The sequence below is a fragment of the Tamandua tetradactyla genome, chromosome 11, assembly GCF_023851605.1.
Source record: "Tamandua tetradactyla isolate mTamTet1 chromosome 11, mTamTet1.pri, whole genome shotgun sequence".
In the NCBI taxonomy this organism is placed as follows: domain Eukaryota; kingdom Metazoa; phylum Chordata; class Mammalia; order Pilosa; family Myrmecophagidae; genus Tamandua; species Tamandua tetradactyla.
In genome coordinates, this window is record NC_135337.1 from 61,153,970 (window position 1) to 61,166,475 (window position 12,506).

The 12,506-nt window shown below is 43.9% G+C and overlaps 1 protein-coding gene across 3 annotated transcripts in view; it reads left to right on the top strand.

Annotated features, from left to right (window-relative positions):
- The window catches only part of JAK1 (Janus kinase 1), a 229,322-nt gene that overhangs the window by 198,244 nt on the left and 18,572 nt on the right, over positions 1–12,506 (top strand). For all 3 annotated transcript variants that reach the window (XM_077120708.1, XM_077120707.1, XM_077120709.1), the window contains exons 9-12: positions 628–785; positions 2,997–3,120; positions 5,137–5,323; positions 10,358–10,464. In XM_077120708.1, coding sequence (XP_076976823.1) covers positions 628–785; positions 2,997–3,120; positions 5,137–5,323; positions 10,358–10,464 — 576 coding nt within the window. The remainder of the gene's footprint in view (positions 1–627; positions 786–2,996; positions 3,121–5,136; positions 5,324–10,357; positions 10,465–12,506) is intronic.

A 12,506-nucleotide genomic window follows, 5' to 3' on the forward strand; every position in this document is an offset into this window, starting at 1 on the left:
TTTCTTCCTATTCTAAGACCCTCTGCCTTCTCTAAACACCCAGAGGTCACCGGACTTTTTCTAGCTTCTTTCTAGTTGTATCTGGGACCATTCTTGGATTAGACTCTAGGAGTTTCACTTTCTAGACCAACTCTGACATGAGATGAAGCACCTATGCCTCTATTTCCTTATCTCTACAACAGGGATGATGTTGACTTTGTGGGTCATTTAGTGCCAACACCAGACTGCCACTTATATACCCTCTGTCCCTCTAAATTCCACTTTTATGCTGCTCCCACGTTCATTCAGGTTTCCTTTTCTCCTATCTGGACTCATGGCAGCTTCTCCATAGATCTTGCGACAGGCTTCCCTTCCTTCCCGTCCCTCCCCCCAAAAAACACTGTTCATAATCTGATAGTTTTGAGATAATATTTATGGAATGAGAAAAAAGATAGAAAAGTGTGTTGAAGAGCAAAATTCCTATTTAAGCAGTTTGGTTACTGACAACAAAAAGGGTTTCTGTATAGGGTTACATAGTCTTCATTCTGTTTTAAATATCTTCCCACCTTGTGCCCCTGCCCCCCCCAAATCAGCTGCTGAAGATGATAGACACGCTTGTAACCATGGGAATTTCTTCTCTCTCACCAGGAACTGAAGCTCTCTTCCCACGAAGAAGCCTTGTCCTTTGTGTCCCTGGTGGATGGCTACTTCCGGCTCACGGCAGACGCCCATCATTACCTTTGCACTGATGTGGCTCCCCCATTGATTGTCCACAATATACAGAATGGCTGTCATGGTCCAATTTGGTTGGTATTAGAGTGTTTTAAGTTGTTTTTGGAAAGAACCCATGTTTTAGTTACGGGGCATGTGCCCTCCTTCATAGATTCATCAATTGTTTGACTTGGAGCCAGTTGAACATGTTTATTAGCACTTCCTTGCTGCCTGCTTTTCTATCCTTGCCATCCTAACCTTGGTGAGGCACTGCTAGCAACTCTTACTTGGATTGTTACAGCAGATCTTCATCGCTTCCCCCTTACTCGGGTTTCTCCTCCCAGTCCAGTCCCCTCATTTCTCTACAGCTGACCAAGTAGTGCTACACTTTTTCCCAAACGCTTGCTGTGCCGAACAGTGTGGGTGATTAAAGAAAGACAGGATTCAGATATCAGCATCAGACAGTGTAGTAAATGGAATCCTGAACGGCTTGTCCTCAAGTACCAGGTGAATGGTGTGGACCATGGGAGTGTAGGAGCCTCCTGGCTGGAAGTGGCTTTGCAGGATGTCCTGTCCCACCTGCATCTTAGAATTGCTACACGGTGCTCACATAACCTCTGATGGTGGGGTACTTAGTACAACCCAAGGCAGCCCCTAGGTTGCAGCTGTCACCATTACAGTATACATGACTTTCTGATACAGAGTAACCTTTGCTTCACTGTGAGTTCTGTGCATTCATCTGAGTTCTGCTATTTGAGGCAACTGGATTCAGTTTACTTCCTCTTACACGAGCGTGCTCAGGCAAAGGAAAATAGCTGCCAAGTTTCTTCTGTGCCTCTCCTCCCAGACCAAAATGTGCCTGGGAAGCATCTCTTCAACTGCCTTCCACATGACAAGGCTCTCACCTTCTTCCCTATCCCAGTTACCTCTTGGACAAGTAGTTTGTTATTAGTGTAGTCTCTGGCCGTGAGAAGTCCCAGTCTCACAAGGAGACAGACACACAAATAGTTGCAGAGTAGGGGATTGAGGATTATTTTAAAGCTTGTTTCTCAGATATCCCAACTCGGGTTCCACTTCATGCCCTGGCACTTGCTGCTCCCTTGGGCTGGCATGCTCTTCCTCCAGAAACTGCACAGCCCCCACTTCCTTCAGGTGTCACTCAAATGTCTCCTTATCAGTACAGTCTTCTTTGACCTCTTTATGTAAAATAATAGTGCCTCTACTCTTGCACCACACAGCACTTGCTGGCCCTTCACTCGGCTTTACTTTTCATTAGCATATTTATTCATATGTCTAATTGTTTCTTGTCTCACTACCCTCACCCTCAGAATATGAGCTTCCAAGGCAAGGGCTTTGTCTGTTTGGCTCATTGCTTTTCCTTAGCACCCATAGCAGGGCCTGGCACATTGTAGAGACCTAGTAAATATTTGTTGAATGACTGAATGTTTTATGTTCTGTGGGAAGCTGAAACTCATTGCCTAAGGATCCCTCTCAAAGTTGGCAGCATTCAAGTTGGGTTAAACTTTGAGGAATCACTGACAGTTTATCTGGTCATAAAGAGAGAGGAGATTTCCCAGACAAGGGATTAGCATGAGTAAAGACAGAGATGTCAAAGACCATGAAGTAATTGGCAAGTCCTAATGTCTCTGCCTTTCTAAAGCATATTGACCACATCACTCTTCTTTAAACAACACTCACTGATTAGATGCTAGTAATCTCATTCATTGGTTTATTTAATAACTATTCAGTGCCCTCTGTGTGCCAGGACCTGGGGATACATGGGTGTGTAAATCAGGCAAATTCCCCACTAATGTCTTTCTGATTTTCATTGCTTTATTGATTTATTCATTCAACATGTATTATTAAACACTTGTTATGATCTAGGCCTGTTCTGGTTAGTGGAGCTATAGCAGTGAACAAAATAACTACAAATTCCTGCCTTTCTGAGGCTTCTGTTCTAGTTGTGCTGGTTGGGGATCCCCACCATTGCATCTTTGACAGCTCCCAGTTACCAGCCTTGGCTGGACCTGGGTCAGCATGTATAGGAACTTGGGGACATGGAGGGCTTAGTGTCTTGGGCAGCAGGTTTGAGTCCTTATTTAAATCTTGGAAACTTGATCTGTGTCGAGGCTCGCCAGGATCCCCACATGTCTCATCTATCTTGTCACAAAGGTCTTTAGAAGTAGGGGCAGTCACCTGATGGGGCTGTAAGACTTGAGGCAGCTCAGGGAAGTGGATATCCTGGGGACTTAGAGTGCTCTTGCTAGGTGTGAACTCTTTCTCCCTTTCCCTATCTCCCCCTCTAGCACAGAGTATGCTATCAACAAATTGCGGCAAGAAGGAAGTGAAGAGGGGATGTATGTGCTGAGATGGAGCTGCACTGACTTTGACAACATCCTCATGACCGTCACCTGCTTTGAAAAGTCTGAGGTCAGTCAGGCCACTGGTTAAGCCCATGTGGTCCAGGAATTACTGCAGGGAGGGCCACCTTGGGAATGGGTAGAAAAATCTGGATCTCTGAAAGGATCCCTGGGGAGAGCTGGCTAAAGCAACCACTCTCCAAAAGGAGGCTGCTGCCAGAGCTCATCCCCTTTTCTCCACATGGTCCTGTCTTCTTCCATGGAAGCCAGGACATGACCAGGAAACCAGTTCGTATCAAGTACTTCAGGACTTTAGTATAATAATATAATTTATTTTATACTTGGTGCCAAGGTCATCATGCATCATGTCACCTTATCAGTGTGGCCCAACACAGTTTTCCCTAAATGGTGACTTCTGACATTTTAACAAATTGCTGTCCCAGTTTTTGACAAGTAGAGAAATCTGTTAATAATTCAGGTGTATCTGAAAGTCAGAAATGAAGTGTGAGAAATCCTGAAGGCTAAGATATGAGCCAGAATTCTTGACTTTACCTCACTAAACCATTCATTGTTACTCATAAATGGTTTGAAATACAAGAAAGAAAATATTTTAAAAGATAATGAAGGGCAGGCCATGGTGGCTCAGCAGGCAGAGTTCTTGACTGCCATGCCAGAGACGTGGGTTCGATTCCCAGTGCCTCCCCATGCAAAAAAAAAGAAAAAGAAAAAGATGATGAATTTTACAGAATAAGTCTAAATAAATACATAGTATTGATGGTTTCAACATGAATTGGGAGAGCGGGGGCAGGGGAGGCACATGTGAGACAGATGTTAACACATTAGCCTATTGTAGACCTCAGACTCAGGAAAGTAAAGTATTTGAGAGCCTCTAGGGACTGCACTCAGACAAGGGTGAGGAGAGGAAGTGGTAGAAGTAACCCAGTGATGCCACGTGTTCTGGGTGGTCTCCAGGGGCTGCTCCCTGCCCGGGGCTGTTTCTGTGCAGCTGGGCCGAGTGGCTGATATGGGCTCAGGAATGCAGAACCTTATGGCTTGTTACCTTGATAGGATGCCTGTTTTCTTGATTCATCAGTGTTTGGAGGAAGTTTAATCTTTTTAACACAGATGAGACAGCCCGACCTCCTGAAGTGGATCCACCCAAGTCCTGTGAATGTCAGTGATGCAGTCACGTGGCCTGCCTCTGTCAGATTACCTGGTGGATACGATGAACTACACTTTATTTTTGCTCATAAGGCACTGTGCTAAGCACTTTACCTACATGTTCTAGTTTAAACCTCACAATTGTCCTATGAAATAGATGATGTTATCCCCATTGTACAGGTGAGGAAGCTAAGGCATGGAGATATTAAATAACTTGTCCTTGTTTATACTGTAAGTAGGTCTTTCTGACCCTCATTCTTAACCACTAAAATAATTTCCTTTATATGAACGCGCCCATGACAGAAAACTTCTGCTTATACTTCCCTGCTGTGGCACCGTTGACCCCAGGAACTTGATCAAGGCAGCTAAACACCCAGGCAGTTCCCAGGGTGGTCCTCCTAAAATAGATACGTGGCCCAGAGGGCTCAGTTTGAGGGAGCTCCTGGATAAATTTTGCTATAACAAATATTTCAAATATAATGATATTTTCTAAACGTTATGGAGTGTTTAGTAAATTTTTACATGTGCTATGTCATATAATCCTGGCAGCAATCCTATGAATCTGGTATTTTCATGATCTTTATCTTACAGGTTCAAAAACAAGTGACGCTATTTTGGAAATAACTGCTGTTATGCTGTCTCCTTAGTATTGCCTCTCTGATATCATCAGTATTTTTTCCTTGGCCCCCTGTTTATTAATGATGGATTCATTCATTGGTTAATTTTTTAATTTATATTAAATTTCTCATTTTTGAATAATTTTCGATATACAGAAAAGTTACAGAGATAGCATAGTTTCTATGCTCCCTTTACCCAACTTTCCTTAATGTTAATGTCTCACTCATCATGTTTTATGATACCTCTATTAGGGTTATCATAACCCCTTTTTAATGAAATAAATTCTGGTCATTTTCTTGAATGATAGGTGTTGGGTGGCCAGAAGCAGTTCAAAAACTTTCAGATCGAGGTACAGAAGGGCTGCTACAGCCTGCATGGCTCAGACCGCCGCTTTCCCAGCCTGGGAGACCTTATGAGCCACCTCAAGAAGCAGATCCTGCGCACGGACAACATCAGCTTCGTGCTGAAACGCTGTTGCCAGCCCAAGCCCCGAGGTTTGTCTCCCCAGGCCGGAGCCAGGCCTTACCCTCTTAAGTGATGCCCTTGCCCGTCAGTGTTGCTTGTGGTGCTCCAAGACCCAAATCAACCAAAAGATGCAGGCTGACTTTAAAAAAATGGCTTTTTCTCACAGTTTCTAGGTGTTCTTCATTGAGTTTTCTTACAAATCTGTCCCCAATTCAAATCCCTTTCCTCAAAAATTCAGCTTTTCTACAGAAAAGAACTTTTTTAAATATCTCAGGCTGCAGAAAGAGATATACTTCAGGCTAGTAAGCAAAAATTTACTTCCTTGTTCCGTAATATAAAATATCTTGAAAGTTGCTCTGTCATGGTTTATATATTTGATAAATGTTTCTGGCATGTCTTCTTTGGGCCAACAACCATGCTAATGCTAGATTCAAAGAATCAGAAATGTGTAAGACCCAGTCCCCATTCTCCAAGGGTTTCCACATTAATGTTACAAATAAATAAGGATGTCACTGTGGTATGTGATGAACATTTTAATCAATACATATATATCATAACCCAGTGTCACAAAGGAGATAGTTAAAATCCCTGAGTCATATGGAAGGCTGCATGGAGGAGGCAGCACTTGATCTGAGTGTAGGGCAATGAGCAGGAGGTTGCCAGTTAAGGGTTTCCATCAGGGCAGAGAGCGTGTGCAGAGACATAGTGATAAGCCAAAGCAGGGGCTACAGGAAGATTCTAAAAGGCTAATATGGATAAACTGGGAAAGGGTAGATTTTGGATTCTGGGAGGCCTTGACCTTATCCTGCAAGCAGTGGAGCCATGGGAGGACCAGGGAATAAAATGGATAAGAGTGGGGAGGTACTTAGCAGCCCCATTAACACGCCATTGATGTCCAGGACTCATAATCTCCTAGGATGTGAGGGTTGGAAAGACCCTTAGAGGTTACCTGGACAGGCGTCTTATTTTATGGATAAGAACAATGAGGTTCAGAGAACTGAAGAAAGTCTCATTGAGGATCAAGGTCAAAGAGAAGTTTGAGAGCCAGGTCTATCCCAAATGCCAGTGCCTTTGAATATATGTGTTTTGTCACTCCCCCACCTTGACATGCTACAAATAAAGGGCAGTGTAGTTGCACATCAGGACCTCAAGTGTCAGTAGAGATACCCCGAGGAGTCTCTTTGCCTGAGATACTCTTGTTCTTTTAAGGGAATGCATTGGTGAGTCTTTATGTCAAGGATGGGCTGAGGAAGCAAGATCAGGACAGAAGGGGGCCTGGGTTCTTTTTTTTTTTTTTTTTTTTTGGTATGGGCAGGCACCGGGCTTCCTGCATGGTAGGTGAGAACTCTACCACTGTGCCACCATTGTCCACCTGGGCATCTTATTTTATGGATAAGATAGGTTCTTATTTTATGGGTTCTTGATGTTTGAATTACTTGGTCTCTCAGCAAGGGGCTTACCACTGATCTCTGTGAAAGAGGACGGACTTGATGTGTTCTCAGTGATCAGATAAGGTTTCCTGCCAGTCTTGGGGGAATAACTGCAACCTGTTTTTGTACTTGAAGATGTACTATAAAGGTGAAAACACATCTGCCATTTGGTCATGAGATGTCAGTGCTAGTTAAAAGCTTCAAGCCCAATGACGCTATTCACTCATAATCTCCTTTTCTGAGTATTCAAAATCGCTTTTACTTTCCTAGGGATTAGAAATCTCTCATTGAGTTTGAGGAGGTAGAAAACAGCAGCCATAGAAGAGAGAAGGTAGTGGTGGGTCACAAATTGGGATATGATTTTTTTTTGTAGGATTCAGGTTGGGGCAGCGGTCTCAGGTTTAGATGTCACCACCACTAGCCCAATTTTGGGGGTCAGTATCTGTGGAGGTTGCAGCACAAGAATGGAATTGAGCTCCTCTCTCATGGCTTCTGTTGAGACTCCTGGAACTCAGCACTGAATATGTTTAGTGTTTGTCTTTCCCATTCAGTTGTGGACTGTTCATACAGTAGGTGGGTCTCACTCACCACTCTGTGATTGTGGGAAGTCTAGTGGCCCCTACAGAGTCAGTGTTCAATGATATCTACCACATGAATAATTAGAGCAGTAGCTACCATTTATCAGGTACTTACTATGATCTGAGCAGTTTGCATGTGTATTTGCATTTCTTTAATCCACACTGTAGTTCTTTGTAGCTGATAATTTTGTCCCTTGAGGTGCAGAGATGTTAAATGGCTTGTTCAAGGCCACACTGCTAGAAGTAGCAGTAGTACTGATAGTAATAGTCTCAATAAATAACGATGATGATAATGGTTGCTCTCCTGTGAGTAATGTTTGCCATAGGTCAGGTAGTCTCTGAAGGTGTTTCAATTATTAACTCATTTAATCAATAGAACAACCCATTATATTTGGGGATATAGTTCACTTAGCTAGTTAAATAGTGGGATTTGCACTCGTGTGTTCTAATTCCAAATAGTGATCTTTCCCCTACATATTCCTGTCTCTGCAAAGGCTGCAGGGGCAGCCATCAGCTCAAAGCTCTAGGATAAGACCCATCTTTCTTGGCCTGGGGGAAAAGGTACTGGGGGCAGGGAATGTAAAAATAAACTCTGTGGGTGAGGTTTCCTCATATAGACTCTCAGAAGACCTCTATCTTCCCTCTGCCACCTGCAAATTAGAGAAGTAGTAAAACCATGAAAATTAAGGAGAATGTCATTTTGGGTCTCCCAGATCCTCTGTCATGTAACCACAGGGTTCTGACAGCAGACCCTGACATGGTTTTTCAATTTGAAAATGTAGCCAGGAAACTCCTGATGGAATGAATAAAAAGCAAAGAGGAAAAGCAGGAGGCTATTCCAAATGGGTGTGACAGTTTAACAAACCCAGAATCCCTTGTCCTGTTTCCACTCTCCTCTGCTCATAACCAAACCTGAGGGTGACCATATTAAAGAAATAGGTAAGGGCTCAAAGGAATCATTGTCCTGTTCACTACTGATCATCTCACATTCTCAACAGTGCAATCAAGCTTTGTGCTTGGTATCTACAGCTTTCAGTTCTGATGCTGAGCACACCTGTGGATCACTGCCCAAGGTTTGGGGAAGTAGGTGATATCACAAAGAGAAAGACGACTAAGATATAATACTGGCCATAATGACAGCACTTACCAGTCCTTGATATTCATCCCACACCAGCCCTTCATGTGCACTCTCCCATTATCACCAATTTTAACCTGAAGGGGAGGGGCATACTATAACCCCCATTTTACTAGTGAGAGAACAGGTTCATAGAGGTTAAGCAAGACTTCCCCAGTTCACACAGTTGACCCTAATACCATGTTTCCTGAAGCTCCCATACAATGATCAGTCCATAAGTCGTCCCTTCTCCACCCTCCTCTCTTGTTCTCTAATGGCTCCATTGCCCTTGAGCCTTTCCCTGTGAATACTATTCAAGTGACCCTTTTCTTGGTGTCTTTTTTGCATCAGGGTAGCCCTGAGTTGCTTGATTTAATATGATTTTACTCAGCAAATAAGATGGGTTAGGGTAATAGTGTGGTGGAGAAAAGTGAACTCTGGAGAAAGAAGAACGGGGTTATGATAATGAGGAGGAACCTGTATCTGTACACACCCAGATTTGCACCCACACCTCCACCCCCACTTGGGCCTGATAGTGTTGTGAGAAAGGAAGAGATCCAAGCCATCCCAGCCGTCAGTCTGTGGCTTACTGGTTACCTAACCTTGGGCAAACAGTTTAAATCTCTCTAAATCTCTGATCTTTAAAATGGGGATAAGAATTCTACATGCCTCATAGGATTGTCTTAAGGATAAAGGAATTAATATATGTAAAGCTCTTAGAACAGCAGAGAAAGAAGTCAGAAAACGTGAGCATTAAAAAGAAAGGAAAAGGAAACCCTAGGTAGTAGGGATTTGAGAGGCCACATCTGAGTCACTTGGGACCAGGTACTTGGCAACTGTTACTTTGCAGTGATGCGTGGAGGCAGCCTCCATGGATTTTGCCTGGCTATTCTTTTGGGAAACTCCTGCTGTTAAATTCCAAGAATCAGGACTTGAATGCCTACATTTTTTCCCTACTTACTAACTTCTAGTACAGAGAAGAGGAAGGAAAGGGAAAGCACCTGTTAGTTGTCATTTCTGGAATATTCCTGTTTCATTAAAAAAAAAAAATCAGTGACTTCGTAAAAGTCATCAGGGGGTCTCAGAATACTTCCACTGCTCTAGCTGGAAGGTCCTTTCTTCCTTGTAGCTGCTCTCCATGGCTCACAGTGGCTACATGGTGGGAAAGGCAACCTCTGTGGATTATAAATATCCAGTTACTCCCTGTACCAATTGGCCGGGAAGATTTTGTAATGAATTTGGTTTGCTATTTGAATCTGTAGAATTTGGGGGATGGTCTTGACTCAGTTTGTATACTCAGCAAACATTTGTTACTTGTGTCCTCTGGATCAGGCCTTGCTGGGAGCCCAGAGAAGCTCAGACACAGCCCTCTTTCTGGGTCACCTGCCTTGTTCCGCTGGCACAAAACCAGTATTCTCCACCCTCCTGTCTTGTTTGCCATCACTCCTTAGGCCCAAAAGGCTGTTTCCTCCTTCATCAGTTCTCTTTCTTCCGCTCATACCCAGATGATTCATTCTTACATTTAACAAATGTGCATTGAGTGCCTACCTTTTGTTGGGGTTGGGGGTGGAGTGGGAGTGGGTGGGAGATGTAGAGCAGAGAACAGAAGTTTCATTTCTTTGGGAAAATCTTCACTGATCTCTTACTAGGGCAGAGCCTGCTGTTGTTGACCTCGGAGTACCATGTGACTGTCCTTTATAGTAGCTGCTCACAATGTAGCTTTACATTTGCTTGGCTGATTATTTGGTTGATTTTTGGCTCTGTTAATAGCCTTTGAGCTCTAAGAGGGCAGGAATCAAGTAGTTACTTAAATATTCATTGAATGACTGAGCCAGTAAATGGCAATTTAGTGTTTAGTGAGCCACATGACTCAGCAGACATTGGCTGGCTGGGAGCTTAGCCTTTGGTGCCATGCATGGACATCTCCAATCTCTTCCACAGAAATCTCCAATCTGCTTGTAGCCACAAAGAAAGCCCAGGAGTGGCAGCCCGTCTACCCCATGAGCCAGCTGAGTTTTGACCGGATCCTCAAAAAAGATATTGTACAAGTGAGTAATGGCTATAATTTCTGTGTCTTGCCTTGTCCCTGCCTCCCCACAATGGATAGGCCTGGGATTTTGGGGAATCAAAGTTGGTTTTGGAAAATCCTAGTGGGAAACCAAGTTGATGAATTTTCTGTTCACAGTTAAAACAGTTCAGTGGCACCATGCCATCCTATCTGGCCTCTCTGATGATGTTTTTCCTTGAAGGAAGTGGATGGGTCAGGCTTTGTGGGGTAACCTAGGGTTGCAGGGACCATTCAGTATGGGTAGGGAGAGTAGTGTACTTTATGTTTTGGGCCTCCTGCCTGGGGAGGGACATTGAGAATTCACCGCAGTGCTGACAAGGCAACAAGACTTGGGTCCCCACATCAGAGTGTGGGCAGATGACTCTCAGTGGTCCTCGAGATGCTCTTTGTCAAAGTGCTTGTAATGTTCAGTCCTGGGCTTTCTCATGTTTCCAGAAGGAGCAAAACTGGGGAAACATAGAATACAGTGAAGAGAAAGGAAGAGACACATACTTTAGACATGAAAAACTACTTGTAAAACAGATTCCTCAGTGTACCAGCCTTTGGAGGCCTTTGGCCAGAATTTTCCCTGCAGTGCCATAGGCCTTGGGAGTGAGAGGCCCATGGTAAATCCCACTTGGTGATCTGCAACCCACTCTGCACTCCCCTTACACTGAGCCATGCACCGAGGAATTCTAGGGATGGTATATGCCAGCAGCCTTGGAAAGAAGGAATCTGCACAGGGTCATTTACCCCTGGGAGAGTCTGGGACTCTTAGAGGGAGGATCATGGGCTCACTGCCATGAAGGAGCCTGAGGGAGGGGATGGTCATGAGATTTGTTTGTTGGTTTATTTTCAAGTTTTGAAACTGTTGGGTTGGGTTTTGCAGGAGTGAAAGTCCATGACTACAGCTGCCTCACTTCTATTATGTTGAATGTTTTCACGAAAGGCCAAATCTTATTGTTGCCTTCTGTCTGTCTAGTGGTGTCATGGCTGTATGGCCTGAGATTAAGAACGCTAGAGCAGCCACACCTAGGCCTCTTTCCCCCCTAGAGACTGCGTCTGCTCTTGCGGCCTTTTTTCTTTCCTTCCCCTTGAACCTCTGGGCGTTTGACCATGCTCCATCCTTTCAGCATTTACTTAGCCAACAGTGACTGAGCATTTCTGCATGCCAGGCATGCTTGCTAACCTCAGGAGGCTCAGTCTAGTGGGGAGGCAGACTCTTGTCTTTCTGTAGCAGGTAATTACATTATCAAACAATAAGACCTAATGTAGAGAAGTTCAGCAGGAAGTGGGAACATTACAGAGGGTTATCCTTGGGAGAACAGGAATAACTTCCTAGAAGAAATGGTATTGAAGCAGAGACCCCGAGAACCAGCAGCAACAAGTAGGCAGAGGCAGAGGAAACAGTGTGGAAAGAGGGCTGAAGGAAGTACATGAACAGAAGAAGCTCAGACATGGGACATGCCAGGGACCTACGTGGATTGTAGCAGAATCCTGGGAATATAGTGCCATGACTTGAACACGAGAATAGATAAGCCTTCTGGAGAAGAGCATCTGAAAGCATATGGCTTTTACAGGATGTTCTGGGAACACAGCTCCCATAACCCTTGATGGATTACTTCATGACAGATATAGCTTTAATGAATAGTCACAGGCCCTTGCCAGAGTGTAGCAGACTAAGTGGATGGATCACCATTCTGCTTTGACAGATGACAAGTGGTGGCATATGTGCAAATTAATATACCCGATTAACCACTTTGTATGTTCCTTTGGGGGACAGGGTTGATTCCCTAGGAATCTGTCACATTCCATTTTCTCCATTTACAGGAGATTCTAGACTAATAGAACTTCAGTTTCCAAGTTGTGTAGGGCTAATGTCAGTGGCTTGGCAATTCCTAAGTTTCATGAATCACATTTGCTCTCCAAATATTCAGAACTTAAAATCAGAATTATTGATCCTTGCACAAGAACAATCCTTTAGAGACTTATCATTTTGTGTTAAGGGCTTTATACAGATTATCCTATCCCTTTTCACACGTG